Below are 20,107 nucleotides of genomic sequence, written 5' to 3'. Positions count from 1 at the left end.
TTTCCAAAGAGAGCATTATTCATCAATTTATAGAATTCCCCTTCAAATTTTACTTTTGTATTTGTTTTCATATCTGTATTGAATTTAATATACTTTTTCTTCCAAGGACTTTGTTTAAATTTTAAAACTCCATGAATTTTAGCTACTCTCAATCCTTCTCTCAAAAACTGTTTCAAGCTTCTCTGATGCAAAACATATCCCTCTTAATCATAGAATGTTGATAACTTTTCTGTTGATTTGCCTTTAATATTAAAACTTTTATGATAATCACTTAACCATTCTTTCTTTGGGGTTTCTTTCTCACATGCAAAAGGAAGGTCTTTATGCTTATTATGAAGATCACTCGGGTACCTCAAATCAACTTTAAAATAATAACCTTCTTCTTCCTCATTCAGTTCCTCTTGAGAAGAAATAACAATATTCATCAAAGCCTTTTTATAATCCTTTTCTTCCACCCACTCTAATTTACCATAAGGCAGAGATTGAGACATTGCCCATCCATACAAATTGTTAGCATCAAAATACATCAAATAATTACTATCTTTTTTACTATCATAATTTGGAAGATATTTATAATTTGCTTTAGCATATCTTTTTGAACATACTTGTGATATTCCACCTCTCATAAACGTCTCAATCATCAAAAGCATATCTACATCACTGATTAAATCTATATCTTGTTTTGTCATTTTCAACATTGCACTCCAAGCTAAACCAGGAGCTGTGAAATAGTGGGCAGGATCTCATCCATAACAATTTTTATTATGACAGAGTGAGCTAAAAGCTTCAAACACATCAGCTAACAATAAAACATCTGTTTTTAGATACAAATCATGATATTCTCCAAGGTTCTTTATCTTAAATATTTCCCAAATTTCTTGTGCATGTTTATATTCCTTATCACTTATCTCTTCTTCATAGAGGTTATGATAGAAAATTTCTTTTGAAGGAAGTTGTATTTCTTTAAATCTCATAAATGAATCCATATAATCATAAGGATAAATTTCCTTACTTGCAAGAATTTTCTCTTTACTTTGAATTTTATTCCTTGTTTGAATTTCCCCTCGAGTTAGAATTCCCTCTTTAATCAGAATTTCATCTTTAATCAGAATTTCCTCTTTCGTTAGAATTTCATTCATTGTTTGAATTTTCTTTATAATTAGAATTTCATCTTCAGTTAGAATTTCTTCATTAATTTCCTCATTAATTAGAATTTCCTCCTTACTTTGAATTCTCTCTTTAATCTGAATTTTCTCTTTAGTTAGAATTTCCTCTTTTGGAAAGAATGAATTAAGATTTGGAAAAGAGCCTGTGAAGCTTAGTTTTGTTGCGAGGTCGGCTAGTGGTGTTCCCAGAAACTTGCAAAATCTAGAAACCTAAGATGAGTTAAAGGTTTTGTGAATATCATTTTTGTAAATTAAATATACTTTTGACTTGTGTTTGTTGTGGCAGAAATATTCCCTGGTGTTTTTGAAAGTTCTTTTTTTAAATAGATGTGTATCATAGTTGGCGCTGTTGTGAAGAAAGACTGGAATAAAAGAAGGAAATTTGAAATTAAGATGACAACAGGAATGAGCGGGACCTCTATATTTACCAGTAAGATGACAATGATCCCAAACTTTAGACTCCTCAATTTCCTCCTCACAAATATGGCAGATATTGTTCTTTCTAAATTCTAATTTTTCATCTTCGGTTAATTTAATTTGTTTCTTTCATTAATTTAGTTCGTCTTATACAATCCTTTTCTAATCGTTTTACAAACTCTTGTGAAGCTTTTTTTCCACTATAATGTTCAAGTTTATTATACTTTTCTCCAACAGATGATTTGATATAATAACAGAAACCACAAGGAATATGTTTTTGGTATTTATTTGTCTCTGATTCTTTTGGATAAGGAGAAGCAGTATTAATCTTTTCAAGGATACATTCAAAATCAGCATATATCACAAATGGGTGCATGATAGATTTATTATAATCTTCAAAAGAAATCTTTTCACCAGGTTTAGGCATTGTAATTACAGCTGATTTGTGATTACTACAATATTTTGAATGTTGTTCTAATCGTTCTTTTGTATGAAATGAATTAAGACATCGCTTACAAGGATATATTTTGTTTGCTGTTCTGAATACCTGAGAAGAGATTAATCTGGATAAATTATTGATGTATGTGTAATGTGAATTCTTTCCAACACTAAAATATTAAAGAGCAATGTGTGTTTCTTCATTTTTATAGTTGTTTGAAATTTTTAATATTTGAACTTTGTTTGTATCCGTTAATCTATATACATGAATCGAAAGATTATTCTTTTTCTCAAATTTAGGAATATCTGTTGGTGGCATTGGGAATTTAAAATCTTTAATGTCCAAGGTATTCTCATATTTCAGATATTGTTTTACTCTTTCTGAATTACAATTTGGTGGATGTAAGTGAGCAAGAACAGACCAGAGAAAACATTTATTATCATTGTTCTTAATATTAACAACTGCCTTCTTTAGTTTTATTTCTTTTGGTAATTCAACATAAGAAGAAGCTTTAAGAGGGTTTGATTTTAGAGTGTGTATTTCGAAAAAGATGATTTTTAAAATATTAAATCCACTTCCTACCACTGTATTATCAACATCTTCCTCTTGTCTTGATAGTTCTTCATAAACCCTACTATTCAAAAAATCTTGAAATGATGTTATAAAATGAAGATCTGTTCTCATATGAGGAGTTTGTTCTTCATCTTGTCTTTTCATATTCATTTTCACTCCCATATAAAACTTTAAAGTTTTCATTTCTTTTAATGTCTTTTTAATACCTTTTTCAACATCAGGTTTCACGATTTCAATTGATTCAGCTATTGATGATGGACCGGGTTCTCCAAATGGAAAAATCCTTGTTTTTATATGCCCTTTAAATGCCCCATCAGTGTTTTCAATATAATAGTCTCCCTTTATTTTAAACTCATTTTGCTTGTGTTTTTGTGATTGAACGTGATTCTTATAACTACTCTTTAAAACATCCTTTGAGCAGATATCACAATGTTTTCTTTCCAACTCAAGAGGAGATATTTGATGAAATAGATTAAATGTGTGTTTGTTCGTTCGAAGGTGTTTTTTATAATGTTTATATTCGTGATTACAAACATCGCAGTACGTTGTATTCACCATATTTATATCATAAAACTTTGCTTAAACTAAAATTTTCTTGATGAAAATTTCGGTTATTTTACAGGTGAAACCATTTTATCCTCCAACTTTTTTCACTTTATTCAGACAATGTTTCAAGACACAAAAGACAAGTTTCAAACAATCTCTTCATTTGTAAAAGATACTGAGAAATATGTCAAGGATGTAAAATTGAACAAAGATAAATATAACAACTATTGGATAAAAACAATTTTGGTAAATAATGAGTTCTTCAATTTCCTTCAGTGGAAGGGCTTTGAGTATAGCTGGAAGAACATCAATTAAAGTATCTCTTACAAAAGTTTCTCCTCTCCTTCTGGCAATATATTCTAAACTAGAAAAAGCAATGAAACAAGAAAAAGTATCAAAAAATAAAAACCTTATGGATAAAGCTTGAGAAAGAAAAGATAGAACCATCTGTAATATGCAAGGAGAAATTTTTATTTTTTCCAACAACCCTAAAGATGTAAATCCTGATGAAATAAAGGATGTTAATATATCAGGTGAAATGACATTTCGTTCAATAGTAGTTAAGGATCATTTTAAAATTAACTTTAATATAAAAAATGTTGTCGTTGAATCTGGTAATGAAAAAAAGTATATATACTTATCTATATATATCTATATCTATATATATATATCTATATATAAAAAGTATCTATATATATAGATATCGATGGTAATATTACTAAATATGAGTCAATATGCAACTGAAAGTATACATGAATTTCAGTTTAAGTAAAGTTTTACTTTATAAATATGACAGACTTCCCTGATTCTCCATATGACAAATTTGAGAATTGTCCTGCGTGTGATAGAGTGTGATTAAACACAGAGTCAAAAGCCTATAAACAATGTATATTCTGTGATTATCTTCGAATTAATGATAATAAAAAATTTAAAAAGGAAAATAATTCTTTTGGATTTACACCAAAAATGAATTACTTGACAAGATTGATGAGAGAAATGAATGTAAAGTATGAGGGTGAAAACACACCTTTTCTTACAAGGGAAGAAACTCAACGTATTAGAGAAATGTTTAAAGGATTGTTGTTATATATTATTCATGGATGATATTTTCAGGGAAATATCAACACAATATATTGCATAAATAAAATAATGGATTATCTTGAAATTAAACCTGAATTTAGGATAAAATATAGAGTTTCTAAAAAAGCCAACAATACATTAAATAACCTGTTTTCCAAATATATAAATGAATGATTTTTTACCCATTTGGGAAAATAAGATAAAATTTAACAATCATAAAAATCTTCCAAATTCATTAAGATGTTTCAGAGTTGGGTCAAGCGGATGTGGAAAAACCTGCTGACTTTTGAAGATGCTCCTGACTCCCAACTTTTTAGATTATGATAATTTTCAAAAAGTCGAGTTTTCAACCAGAGTATCAACTACTCTCACAAGGTTTTAATGCTGGTCTTCAAAATGAAGATTTAATCGGTTTATGTAAACTTCAAAAAAACCTAAATGATTATAACATTGAAGATATAATACAACTATTTTGTGATACACAGATATGTAAAAAGAAATCAACACTGATAACTTGTATTCTTTGTGATAATACTGATGATATTCCGTCTCCCCAAGATTTGGACAAATCTGAAAAGAACCTCGTTATCTTTGATGATTGTGCTAATGAGAGAAACCAAACGGTAATGGACAGTGACTACACAAGAGGGAGACATTCGTCTTGTAATTGTATTTATCTTAGTCAATCATACTTTCAACTTCCTCGTCGTTCCATCAGAAACAATGCTAATACTTTTATTTTATTCAAGTTAAATTCAATGGATATTAACAATTTTTGGAGAGACAATTGTTCTACATTGTGCAGTAAAAAAGAATTTGTGGATTACATGAAGCACACGACTGAAAAATATAAATATATTGTTGTGAAACAAGATGGGATATTAAATGATATTTTCCAAAAAATAAATTGATGCGAAAGAAAGAGCAAGAAGATTGAAGGATTATCAAGAGTTGGTTTCAAAAGTTGTAAAATAACAGGAAGATGTAAAGAAGAAATGCAGACAGAAACTAACGGGTGAAGAAACATTTGAAAGAAAACAAGATAAATTTTTAAACCACTTTTTAAAACTTCTAAAGAGAAAATTGTAGATGTTTCTACAGTTCCCATAGTAGAATATACTCCTAAAAAACTTCAAATGTTAAAAGATTTTGATCAAATGACGGAGGAAGAATTAGAGCAATTAGAGGCATTAGAATATGATGATGAAGGTTTATTTCAACAACTGGAAGAGATTAATCGACCCCCTGATTATATTGTGAATGCTCTTCAAAACAATGAATATTCAGCGGATTCGAAAACCAAAGCAGGACTCATTCCAACAGAACAACCAGCAATATTTCATCTTGTTCAAGAAAAGTATTGATATTTAATGATGAATTAAAGTTCTTGGGTTGTGCTCAACCCCCTGTTAAACTAACTCCGAGATAAATGTTTCTTCTCACAAAAGATGGAAGACAAGGTTCAACTGTGAGGGATGAATCAAAGTATATTGATAAACCATTGGAGATGAAAAATAATGATGATAGAGTATATATTGATCTGCTGAACACTCTTAATTATAGGGTTAGTATTTCTGGTAAAAGTAGGAAAAATGAGAAGGAGAAACACATTATTCAGGCTTTCATTATCCTTGGTTCAGGTAATAGTTTTCTTCCAAATGACCCATCGCAATAAGTTAATAGATTGTTCTTGTTGTTCGGTAGTAAGAAGGCTGGAAATAACAATTGTTTTGATGAAGCATCAGCCATTTTAGACCAGTTGATGAACATGAAAATAATGAATAAATCTCAATATAGACATTTTATCTCGTATTAAATAATATGAGAAGCACAATCCTGAGTTTTAATTTCACAAGCGACCACACATCTTCATTCCCATACCCACTACAACTTGACCCAACAAAAGAATATGAGGCATCTTTATTGTCCATGGAAACTTATCATACCTTATTTAATATAACTGAGAAAAATGACAAGTTTAGTTTTAATCCGGGAAGTGGATACAAAACGATAACAGTCTCACCCGGAGCATATGAGATTTCTCAAATATCTTTCGAAATTGCTCATCTTATGAAAGAACAGGGTGATGAACCAAAAAATATTGCAATGGATATTCAAAAACAAACTTCAAAATCAACGATTAAACTTAAAAATAACTACAAGGTTGATTTCACAATTGATAATTCATTTAGAGAGTCATTGGGTTTCTCCTCAAAAAAGATTGAAACTAATGGGACGTTTTACAGTGATAATGTCATTAAAATATCCTCAGGAATAAATTCGGTATTAATTCACTGTGATTTGATTGATGGTGCTTATAATGATGGAATAAAAACAAATACAATATTTTCATTCAGCGCATACTCAACCTCAATTGGTTATAAATTCAATATGGAATCCAAAAATCTGGTTTATCTCCCTGTGTCAGGAAAAACCAGACACAGAGTAAATTTTAGGATAACCGACCAAGATAATCGTATTTCTTTTCATGGAGAAGTTATATCCATCAGAATTCACCTACGTGAAGTTTTCCAACAAATAAATACGATGATTATTTTGAGGAAACACGAGTTGAGAAAATATAAAATAATTACAGGAGATGGGACGTTGCTTTCCCCATACTACAAGGGTGATGGTATGTATCTTGGAAGAGGGTACTATAAACCTAAGAGACAAAGGGGTGTCAGACATCAATTAAGAGGAGATGGGATAATTGATACTCTAATGGGTATCGGTTCAACTATTCTTAAACATAAAGACCTAATTGGTTCAACTGCTTCTGCTGTGGAAAATGTATCAGGTGCTGTAAAGAGCATAAAAGATGCCCAAAAGGAATCTCATAAATTACAAGCAATTAAAGAAATAAAAAAGGTAAAACTCAGTCATCTCCCCAAGAACGACATAAAATAATTCAAATACTTGGGTCAGGGTTTCAAAAGTTTTAACATCTTTTTTCCTAAATAAATACAAGTATGGAAGCAATTGACAGTATCTTTGATTTGGATGATACTATTATCATCTCAAACTCCACTAAAAAAGAAGATGACTTCAAGGTAAATGCAATAACTGGAACAGACTGGAATGCAAATGGTACAAAAAGTTTTGAAATAAATTATCAACAAACCTATTTGAATTTATCCAAAAGTTTCTTGTTGTGTAAATTGAAACTCACTAAGGCTGGGAATAACACAAACGCTGCACTCGTAAATGATTTCTTCTGTAAAATGTTTGATAGTGTTCGTTTGTACATTGGAACACAAGAAGTTGAAGTGGTTGATTATGTCTTTGCTGTATCTGAAATGATGAAATTCACACTATATACATTCAGTGATAGAATGGGAAAGGGGGCTGTCGAAGGTTTTATTCCTGATATGTCAATGGGAACAACCACAGACGCTGGATATACTCAAATGAAAGGAACGTATACTGATGATACAAAAGCAGTTAATAGTTTTACTGTGCAGTTCCTCTTAAAGGTATATTTGGATTTTCTGATCATGATTAAGTTCTGTATGGTCTTAAAATTAGATTTCAACTACAAAGGAATGACAATGAAAATAGATTACTTTTTGGTGTTTGTCGTGCTTTTTGGTGAGCAGAATAAATTTGTAATTGATGAAATGAGTTGGTATATTAGTGAATGTACTCCTAATCTTAAAACAGAAGAGATGTTGAATAGAAGACTTAACTCAAAGAAACCACTCAGTGTATCATACCTCAAAAGAAGATGTCAACACGATAAACTAAACCAAACCACATCCACGTGGAATTTGGGTGTTCTGGAAGGAAAGGCACGATATCTGTGGATCATTTAAAAAAAAACAGATGGCGATACTGCTACTGATAAGAATAATGCATTGAGTGATAACGCTAAGGTGAAACAACTTCGTGTTTCTCCAGATAGAACATTTTATCCATGAGATAGATTGGAAATTAATTGGGAAAAAATGATTATGCTGAAGCATACAAGTCTTACCAAAAGGTGTGTGAAAGTAATGGAAATAAAGAACCTATTTTGGATATGACAGCATTTAAAAGTTTGTAGACAATCTATGCGTTTGACCTGAGTGCTCAAAAGGAAACTATAATGTCTAATCGCGTGGATACTTCCCTATACATTGAAAGAGGAGAGAGTGAAGAAGTTGATGCATATTGTTTGCTTTTGGAAGAAACAGATTAATACAGATAATTGTGTTATGATAAGTCGCAATTAATTTTTTGTTCAATAAATGAGTGGCAAAGTACTAACTGGGGTATATGTTAATCAAATCAGTCTTCATAAACTATCTTCTTATGTTCAAAATCAAAAGCCTTGTACGATTAACGTTAATACAATTCAGAGAAAAGGAGCAGTAAGAATTGATGTTTTGCTCACAAGAGAACAGGTTAAAATCCTGAACGATACTGGCTCACTTAAAATTAAAATGACAAAACCAATGTTGAAAAAATATTCAATAAGAGAGACAAGTTGAGGATTTCTCCCATTTCTAATTCCTTTATTTGCTGGTTTAAGTGCGGTTGGAGCATTGACAGGTGGTATTTCAACAGCGGTGAAAACTGCCAACGAAAGGAAGGCTCAACTCCGGGCTCAAAAAGAATTGGAAAGACATAACAAAGAGTTGGAGAAACAGATTTGTGGAAGTGGTGTAATTGTAGGTTTTGCTGAAAAACTTGAAGGTCTGCCTGATAAAGCGAGATTGTTGGTTGGAGATATGCTTTCTTATATCGCACAAGGAGGTGTAAAATTAACTAAGAGGGGTAATGGATTATATCTTTCTAATAAATAAATGAGCATTGATGAGTGGTTTAAATAATTTGGAAAGAATACAACATCAAATTTACAACTTGTCAAATATTGTAAGAAATTAAAAATTCATCATGTGATTATTTGTATGAGAGATGAATGAACAAATGTGCCTAAACATACAAAGAATATTATTATGAACTTAGAGGATAATAATGGAAACGGTTCTCATTGGGTTTGTATTGTTAATAGTCAAGACAAATATTATTTTGATAGTTTTGGTCTTCCACCACCTGTTGAAGTCATAAAATTCTTACAGAATGGTGTTTATCAAACATTTCAATTCCAATAATTAAATTCCAAGTGTTGTGGTCAATTATGTCTATATGTGTTATTTCAACTCAACAAAAATAAAAAAAATTTCCAACATTATTTTTAATCTAATATAAATGACTTATGTTGGTTAAGATTGTTCTATCTTTGGTGTATCCCAAGAACTGGATATTGATTTATCAAATTATTACACAAAGGCACAGGCTGAACGACATAAATATAGTATCACAAAAAATATTAATATGAAAAATGCTTAAAAATTAAAAAATTATCCAAGCCCGACTGACGCGAATGACTTGGTGAGATTATGCGATTTATCACAATATATATATATATATATATATATATATATATATATATATATATATATATATATATATATCCTTAAATAAAATGGCCGTGTATTCCAAAGATACAGAAGTGTTGATTTTATCTTCAGGTCATACAGAATTCACAGTTCGAATTAAAATAAATTTTTTATAAAGAAGGGCGTATCGTTTGTATGAGAATAGAACAATGGGGGTATGATATGAATGATTTAGGGTATAATTGGTCATTTAACATTGACCTAAAAGACCTGAAACAATTAAATCAGTCTCGTAAGGAAGAATATTATCCACTTGGTATAGAGAATGAGTTTTGTGGCGCCACGATTGGTAAACAACAAATAAAAGAATTTAATAAGGGTAAATATAATAATGGCTTTGCCCAAGTTTATATCATGAAAACAGAAAAAAGTAGGATTATATACAATAAGTAAGGAAATACAAAATGATTTAACTATTGGAAGATGGGGAGGTGTTTCATGTCATCATATTATTCTAACATATATTTCTAATACATAAATGACTGCAAGAAGGCTTCAAGAAAATTATCATTTCTGTGTCCAAGCATACCTTCAAGAAAAGGGTATTCGGTATTTTAATAAATATGTTCTACAACATAAGAATGAGGTATTTTCAATGAAAGATTGGCTTTATACTGATGTTAATAAACCGACAACTTTAGATTTAATTAGAATGTTAAATAATGAAAAGAATTATAAAGTTAAGAAAACGTAAGGCTCTTTTAGAAATTCAAAATAAATTTTATTAATTTCCTGTTGTAAAAAAAAAATTATTTTGGATACAGGAATAACAAGAAATCCCGATGAATATATGTATGATATTCTATGGGGTGTAAGCAATTTAAGGATAGTAAGGGACGAGGAAGGAGTTGGAAGAGAGGGAGAAGAAAGAGAAGACGAGAGGGAGAAGAGGGAGAAGAGAGAGAAGGAGGAAAGAGAAAAGATTGAGAAGGAGGAGAGGGAGGAGAGGGTGAAGAAAGAGAAGGAGGAAAGAGAGAAGAGGGAGAAGGAGGAGAGAGAGAGAAGAGAGAGGAGGAGAGGGAGGAGAGGGAAGAAAGAGCGAGAATGAATAAATATGAAAATATGGAAACCAGTGAGATGAAAAAAAGATTGTGGGTATTACAGAAAATAACTCAACCCACCGAGGAGGAAAACAGAGAATTGACAAGTCTATTAACAAAATTTTCGACAAGACTGTTTTCAAGGACAAGATATCGACTTCAATTAAAGTTTTTCATTTTTTTCTTAAATAAATGGAGGAGAGTGTGAAGGCATTTCTCAGAATTCTTTATGTTTTAAAAATTAAATTCAAATGTGCATGTTGGAAACTAAAAAGGTTTTTGCACTCTGAAGGAATTTTTCTCATAAATAAATGAGTTATTGTCTTAAATGTAAAAAAGAAAACTAATACGAAAAATATTTCATATTTTAAAAGTAAAAATAACAGGGTTATACAAAAAGGTATATGTTCGGTGATTGGCTCAAAAAAATCAATTTATCTCCAAACACAAACTCGGAGGAGATATACAAAAGTTTTGATCAGGAAGTAAATTTACAACTACTGGAATACCAGGGGAATTACATCTACCAGGGTATTCTTTCTGTGGTCCAGGCACAAACTTGGATAAAAGATTAGATGAGGCAGACAATCCTAAATCATGGAGTAGGGTTGAATCATCAATCGGGTTGATGAAGTGTGCATGAGGCACGATATTGATTTTGGGAATACCACAACTTTGGAAGAAAAACATGAAGCCGACAGAGAAATGTTGTATAATTTGTCTCTGATACAAAATCCAACCTTGAGAGAAAAAGTTGATAGGTTCATCATGAAGAAGATGATCAGTGCTAAATTGAAACTTGGACTTGGAAATTCAAAAAAACTTATAGGTTCTAATGATGTCATTAAGATTGAAGAGCAATTAGCTGATGAATTGCATAAACCAATAGTCACAAAGTTTAAGAGAAGGAAGGTTTATTCCAAGGAAGTTGATTATATCTGGTCCGCTGATTTGATTGAACTCAATAATTATAAGGGGTACAAGTATGCTTTAACCATATTGATTTGAGGAGTAGATATGCGTGGGTTGTCCCTTTAAAAAACAAAACAGGTAATACTCTTATGTTAGCCTTTCAACAGATATTTAATAAAAGTAAGAGATAACCTAAAAAATTGTGGACTGATGAGGGTGGAGAGTTTTATAACAAGACATTTATGAATTTTCGAAAATATAACAGCATTACATTATACAGTACCTTTAATGAAGGAAAGGCCGTTGTTGTTGAATGTTTTAATCGTACCTTAAAAGAGAGACGATATAAAAAAATTCACCCAACTCGGTTCACAACATTGGTCATCTTTTATTCAGGATATTGTGTCTGATATGAGGATATATCATTCAGGATATATCATGACACGATTCACACGTTGACGAATATGAAACCATCATAAACATTTACAAAATTAAAATATGAAAAAGAGATTAATTTCAGAAAACCTAAGTTCAAAGTTGGTGATATCGTAAGAATATACAGGTGAAAATCTCTTTTTGAAAAAGGTTATCCTAAACGATGGACGAACGAACTTTTTAAAATTGTTTTTGTAATAGATACGGTTCCTTGGACTTATGAGATATATGATTTGGAAAGGGAAGAGATTTTAGGTTCATTTTATTCACAGGAATTACAAAAGACAAAACTAAGTAGATAATACCCATGGGAGCAATGGGTTGGCGCTTCACTCCCTCCTACTATACACCTTTGTGGGCACTCGAGGGTCAAGTCCGAGGTGTATAACAGTATATAATATGTGTCAAGGGGGGACTTTCACAGAATCCTCAACTGAATAGTCAAGGCTTAACTTTTGTTTGGTGTGTGTGTGTGTGTGTGTGTGTGTGTGTGTGTGTGTGTGTGTGTGTGTGTGTGTGTGTGTGTGCGCGCGCGCGCGCGCGCAATGGGTTGGCGCTTCACTCCCTCCTACTATACACCGTTGTGGACACTCGAGGGCCAAGTCCGAGGTGTATAACAGGTGGCATCTGCCATATATAATGTGTGTCAAGGGGGCATGTTCTTAGATCTGTGAACCCAAAACACAGAATCCTCAACTGAATCGTCAAGGGTGTGTGTGTGTGTGTGTGTGTGTGTGTGTGTGTGTGTGTGTGTGTGTGTGTGTGTGTGTGTGTGTGTGTGTGTGTGTGTGTGTGTGTGTGTGTGTGTGTGTGTGTGTGTGTGTGTGTGTGTGTGTGTGTGTGTGTGTGTGTGTGTGTGTGTGTGTGTGTGTGTGTGTGTGTGTGTCCCAACCCTCACGTTCAAAATCTCAACCCCAACCCTCACATTCAAAATCTCAACCTCAACCCTCACATTCAAAATCTCAACCTCAACCCTCAAATTCAAAATCTCAACCCCAACCCTCACATTCAAAATCTCAACCCCAACCCAACCCTCGCCCAACACAATGTATTTTTCAAAATGAGATTTCCACCTATATATACTTTTTTCTCTTCTTCCAATTCTGTCTTTTAAGGCTTTCAGGTTTAATGACGTAGAAAGGGGGAGTAAGCCTGCACTTTCTTCCCAGAACTAACAATATATATTTTAATGTTTTTTTTTTCTCTTCTTCCAATTCTGTCTTTTAAGGCTTTTAGGTTTGATGACGTAGAAAGGGGGAGTAAGCCTGCACTTTCTTCCCAGAACTTTCTTGATCTTGCTCCCATCAAGCACCATCCAACAAAGAACTACATCAATAGGTTTAGATCCCAAAGAGTGATAGCATTTCAAGTCTCCAAAATGAACCCAACTTTCCAAGTCTCCAAGGTATAACCACATTCCTGTTGAGTTTCCAAGATACGTATCACATTGTGAGTTATCAAGCCAGAACCCACATTTCAAGTCTCCAAAAATATAACCATCTATCCAAGACTCCAAGGTAGAATCACAATTTCCAGAAATATTGTGGGTTTCGGTGATAGATCTCACATAGTATAACTGTGGATCATCAAGGAAAACTCCATTTTTCCATTTGTTATGGGTTTCAGTGATAGATCTCACAAAGTATAACTGTGGATCATCAAGGAAAACTCCATTTTTCCAATTTTTATGGGTTTCAGTGATAGATCTCACATAGTATAACTGTGGATCATCAAGGAAAACACCATTTTTCAAAATGTCTGAAATTTGTGAGTCTCCAAGGTAAAACTTGTCTTCTGGCTCATCAAGGTATAACTTGTTCAGTGGGTATTGTCTTGATAACTCACAATGAGTACTATTGCTGTAAAACTCTTTTCAGGATTTTGCTGGTCTCCAAGGTATAACTCTTTGGTTGGGCCATCAAGGTCGAGCTCGTTCTGTGGGTCTTGGTTGCTCATAAGTTCTTCAACCAAGCCAACAATTTTGCCCCAAGTTGTAGCAAAAGCAGTATATTCATTTCGTATTTCACATACAATTTCCTGTGAGAGAAAATAATAATGTATTAATCAAGTTATTTAATTATTAAATGAGTCCATGCTTTAATCAAACTTTGAAAATAGGAAAATAAAATCTTACCTCAACAGATTAGAGGTTTGAATCCAGTTCATCAACTTGAAGGTTTAGTTCCGTACAAGTAGTAGAACTCCAAGCAAAATCATCCCACTCAAGGTCTAGCTCGTTCTGTGGGTCTTGGTCGCTCACAAGGTCTTCAACCAAGCCAACAATTTCACCCCAAGTTTTGGCAAAATCGGTATTTTCAGATACAATTTCCTGTGAAAGAAAATAATAATGTATTAATTAAGTGATTTAATTATTAAATGAGTCGATGCTTCAATCAGACTTTGAAAATGGGAAAATAAAATCTTACTTCAACAGATAAGAAGTTTGAATCCAGTTCATCAACTTGAAGGTTTAGTTCCATACAAGTTGTGGAGCTCCAAGGAACCCCAAAGTCATCCCACTCAAGCTCAGCACAGCAGTCCATTGTTAATAAAAAATGTTTAAAATGGAGTCTGGGTTTTAAGCTTTTATACAGTAAGACTGGTGGGTGTGGTTTCCTTTGGAAATTCCCTGGGCAAGCCCAGGCAAGCCTTCGTTGTGAAATTTTTCAAAACCATAACATTGTAGAATTTTCTCGTGATTTCATTGAGTCAGAGATGAACTGGAAATGATGTAAGAGTAGGTGGGGCTGAGCAAAAGTGGGCGTGGTTTATGAAAAATACATCATAAAAAGTGGGCGTGGCTTATGGAAAACACCTCATGGAAAGTGGGTGGGGCTTCGGGAAAGTGGGCGTGGCTTATGAAAATACCTCATGAAAGTGGGCGGGGCTTATGAAAAGTGGGCATGGCTTAGCAAAAAATAATCTGTGGCTCAGGAGGTGGTCAAACAAGAGCATTAAGAGAAGTTTATCATTCCATAATGGCACAAAAGGGGTATCTTAAAAAATATAAAGATTCAAATGTTTTATTTTTAAATATTTTAGATGGGGATTATTGTGCAAAGAAAATTAAACAGGAGGTGGTCAAACAAGAGCATTAAGAGAAGTTTATCATTTCATAATGGCACAAAAGGGGTATCTTAAAAAATATAAAGATTCAAATGTTTTATTTTTAAATATTTTAGATGGGGATTATTGTGCAAAGAAAATTAAACTATTGAAGGAATTTGAGAATGAACAAATGTTTATAGGTCCAATGAGTGAGCTAAACAATATGCATTGGTTATTTGAAAAAGAGTGTCCCGAGGCTTACATGTTTCAGATATTTCTTTGGAATCACCTTTAACAAATCACATTACTACTTTATTACTTGAACAAATCTTTATCTTATTGCATTGGTTATTTTCAAAAAAGTGTCCCGAGGTTAAAAATGGAGACAAATAAATATACCTTGGGATAAAAAGGGGGTTTATTTTTAGGGAAAAAATATATATCACTGAAAATCCCCCATTCATTTACTTGGGGAAAAGTGAGCCAGAATCAGTATATTCACCCTACTAACATTTACCATTATAAGCATGTCATGGCTTTTTGAATACGCACAAACGCATATTGAAAATAATTGCATACACGCTCCACTAAATATAAAAATAGGTGCATATGCTTATTATCTTGGTTCTGTTGTATTTTTTCACATGTATATGGAGCACCCGGTAATTCAAGTCTCCATATCAGACATAACATTTGGGTTTAACATCAAATTTTGATTATTTATATATGTAATTGTTTATACAATAAAAAACATCTTTCACAAAACAAACACACTTAATAACAATCAGCTTCTTTTTACATTTCCCTCACCCTCTGAATCACCATCATAATATTCTTCAAAATCATAATGTTCATCAGGGTATTTACTATTATTTTCATCATCTATAAATCTGCTTTCATAACTATCATTTGAACATAAACTTTGACTCTCATTGCTGTCTTCTGTTCCAATGGAGATATGATTACCACTATTATAATCCCCCAAATTTTCAGTTGTATAATGACTCATTTATTCAAAGAAAAAAGGAAAAAAAAGAGTGGAGAATTTTTATTTTAAGCAAAGATGTACTGGTAAATATGTCCTAGAAAAATCATCTTTTTCAAAAATCCTATAAATATGGTGATTACAACTTATTATGATGTTTGTGATAAAGACACAACAATTATAGCAAACACTCAAACATAAGAAGAATGAAGGATACTTGAATGAAAACACTGAAAACAAGCATTTACAAGTCATGAACTTTTTGATTTAAAACTCCACAACCAAAATCGATGTCCGAAGCATACCTTAAAGTTAGATCACAAATCCAAACTTTAATTCTGAGTTGTCTAAATGAATTGGTTAGCTTCAAATATTATCTTGGTTGTAAATTTGAAATTACAAAACCATAAGATGAAAAAAAATAAAAGAGGAGGAAGTTTATATGAGAACAAAATACCTGAATTGATAACATCCCCTTAAGAGTTTTATGAAAAAGAAGGTCTGTATGAATTAGGTGATGATGATTATGATGATATATGAATTAGGTGATGATGATACAAAGATATGCCTGGTGTTGGCTTAATGGTTAGGGTGGTGGGCTTTGGATCCGAAGGTCCTAAGTTCAAATCCTGCTCAGCTGTTGAATTAATACCAGGTGGGGTTAACTCTGCCTATCATCCTTTCGAGGTCGGCAAAATGAGTGCCAGCATGCTGGTATACTGTGTTGGAGTGGCGACCAATCCAGGATTGTGCCCAATAGTCAAGTAGACTGCTTGAGCAGCACCAACGCTCTGCACAGAGTATGGTCCCGATCTCCTCCTATACAAAGATACTGTATGAATGAGGTGATGATGAAAATCCTGTTGAAGGAAGTGGGTTCAACTTCAATAATATATTCTTTCTTTTTTTTTGAGATACACACGTCATGAAGTGAAATCCTCTTAATGCTTCTTCATATAACAATTCGCCAAGAGAAATATAACTTTAAAAGGCTGTTGTTAATTTTCAAAACAAAGATAACAAATGTTTTATTTGGCCCGTTCTCACTCAAATGTATCCCCCACATCATAAACCAGAAAAAGTATAAAATTATGAGAAGTATGAAATTACCTTCAAAGTTGATGGATTGACTTTCCTGATGTCATTGAAGGATATTTCAAAATTTGAAGAAATGAATAACATGTCGATTTAACACGTATGGACGAACAGATAAAAACAAAGTTTAAGTGTTGTGTTTCAAATATATGTAAAAATGATAAAATGCAAAGACCTTCACATTCAAATATTTCAAGATTGGTTTCATCTCAAATATCTCGGAGGAATGGAGAGAAACATCCTTGTAAGCGGTCTCTCAACTTCTTTCACACAGAAGAAAGATTAAAACAGCAATCAAGGTATTGTCAAAATCATCCAGCAGCAGTTATAGAAATGTCAAGAGCAGGTTCGACTGTGAAATTCAAACACATAAATAAAAAATTACCCCCGTGCGGGAGTGACGGTCACCTCTGCGAGAAAATATGTAGCCTCCTGAAGGTAGGGCAGTTTTTGCAAACTTTGAAATCACGTGACGCGAAAACGAAAGCGAATATCGAAAATCCGGCCTGACCAAATTTAGATATTGTCCCATAGATTCATATGCCACAATAAAATTCAAGATTGCTTGAGAAATGTAGGAGATAGATTTTGAAAATCGTCATTTTCGCATTTTTTGCCAACTTTGAAGTCACGTGACACGAAAACGAAAGCGAATATCGAAAATCCGGCCCAATCAAAATTTAGATATTGTCCCATAGATTCATATGCCACAATCAAATTCAAGATTGCTTGAGAAATGGCGGAGGAAATAGAATTTGAAAAATCGTCATTTTCGCAACGGACGGATGGATCGAAGGACATCTACACCCATATTGCTTGAAGATGACCTAACCATGAGATATCCGTTTGTGATACATGCTAACTTTGAAGTCAACCTCAAAAAGATAGCCACAGTTTCTCCAAACCCTCATAAATCTTCAACTTGACTTTATCAGCAGCATGTTCCTTATAGGTTTTGTTATTATATCAAATCATCAGCTGGAGACCAATGTACTAAATTTGAACTTGACAGCAGATAAGATGCCCATCAAAAGTTTGTAAAGTGCTTGGAAAGCAGACTGTATTTGATAAACAGAAGTAATACATAACATGAATAAACACTAAAGGTTGTCTCGAGATGAGAAAATCGAGTTGAAGAACTCTAACGTTTGTCATATTTGTCAACATAAAATCACTGATGTCAAGGTTATAGATCATTGTCATATTCCAGGTAAATACAGAGGATCTGCTCGTCAAAGTTGTAATCTCAATTGCAAACTTCCTTCTTTCTTCACAATGATGTTCACTACGATACACATTTGTTCATTCATGAACTCTCGAAGACATATGGATACATATTTGCTATTAAAAACACAGACCAGAACTACATCTCCTTCACCAAATCAATTTTAAAGAAGCACAAAACAAATATTACATTTCTTGATGACAACAAATTAATGTCCAGTCCATTATCCAACTTAGCATCAAGTCTTGCATCATTTCCTAATCTCCAACGTCATTTCTCAAATCATGATTAAATTAAACTGTTATCGCGAAAGGGTGTATGACTACATGGACAACTTTGACAGATTTAATGAAGCACAACTCCCTCCAAAAGAGTACTTTTATAATGAACTTAATAAAAGTCATATTGATGAGTAATATCAACACACACAAAATATCTGGAATAATAAAGTTCTATCAATCTTTTTGAAATAACCTGTATCTCCCAGATTTATTTGTCCTCCAAAGATGTTTCCTATCTCATGTATTCAAATGTGTCTACCAGTGAAAGCACACAGATGGAATAACCAAGTTAGTTATTGGGAAGATTTGAATTTTCTGCCATTTATGGAATGCTTCCAATGTAGCTTCTGCCTTGTGAGAGATAAGTATAGATGCAGGACCAATTTTCATCAAAATAGAGTACCTTTATTTTTATTGTTGTTGCATGTTTGAGCAATTGTGATTTATTGGTGCTTTTCTGAATTGTCTTTGCAGATGATCAAATGGAAATGTTTTATTGTTCCAAATCAAGTTCCCAGTTGTTTGACACGGAAGTTTCTTTCAATCAGAACACAACACATGACACAAACAAACACATCGATGTTCTTACGAAGAACAGCAGTTGTATTACGGCGTTCAAGAAAACTGAAACGAAGGAGAAGCCGCACAAGTGTTCTGTTTGCAAGAAAACGTTTAGCTCCTTAACATATTTAAAGAGATGTCAAACATTACACAAACATGAGATGCCGTACAAGTGTACTGTGTGTTGCAAGAAATTTTCTCAGTTATCATCTTTGAAGAATCATAAAGGAAAACACCCAAGAGAGAAGCCTTATAAATGTTCCCTTTGTTGCAAGGCATTTACTACTTCATCATATTTATATCGACATCAAATAATACACACGGGAGAGAAGAAGACTCCACTCATGTGTTCTGTTTGCAATAAGGATTTCATTAACACCACGTCATTGAAAATGCATCAAAGAATACACACAGGAGAGAAACCATTCAAGTGTTCACAATGCGAGAAGGCATTCACTCAGTCAGCAACTTTACGTCGACATCTCAGAATCCACACAGAAGAGAAACCTTACAAGTGTTCTATTTGCATCAAGGATTTTACCAATATAAAGTCATTGAAGATACATCAACGCATACACACAGGAGAGAAACCCTACAAGTGTCCGGTGTGCCACAAGACATTTGCGTGTTCTTCATATTTATATGCACATAAAAAAATACACACGGGAGAGAAACCATTCAAGTGTTCACAATGCGGCAATGCCTTTATTCAGTCAGCAACTTTACGTCGACATCACAGAATCCATACTGGAGAGAAACCTTACAAGTGTCCTGTGTGTTACAAGGATTTTACTACCCCAACATCATTGAAAATACACCAAAGGATCCATACAGGAGAGAAACCCTACATGTGTCCTGTG

The 20,107-nt window shown here is 32.9% G+C and overlaps 1 protein-coding gene across 1 annotated transcript in view; it reads left to right on the top strand.

The window, feature by feature from the left end:
* Positions 1 to 20,107, top strand: part of LOC147009154 (uncharacterized) — a 122,020-nt gene that overhangs the window by 99,249 nt on the left and 2,664 nt on the right. Inside the window, 1 exon segment of the mRNA XM_085862984.1 lies at positions 19,161 to 20,107. This exon segment is cut by the window's right edge and continues 140 nt beyond it. Within this exon segment, the coding sequence (XP_085719110.1) occupies positions 19,161 to 20,107 (947 nt within the window).

This window comes from Eptatretus burgeri, chromosome 17 (genome assembly GCF_056783735.1).
Source record: "Eptatretus burgeri isolate ZD-2024b chromosome 17, Ebu_testis_v1, whole genome shotgun sequence".
Classification (NCBI taxonomy): Eukaryota; Metazoa; Chordata; class Myxini; order Myxiniformes; family Myxinidae; genus Eptatretus; species Eptatretus burgeri.
Note: the sequence above shows the minus strand (reverse complement) of the source record. Positions and strands in the feature narration are given on the sequence as shown.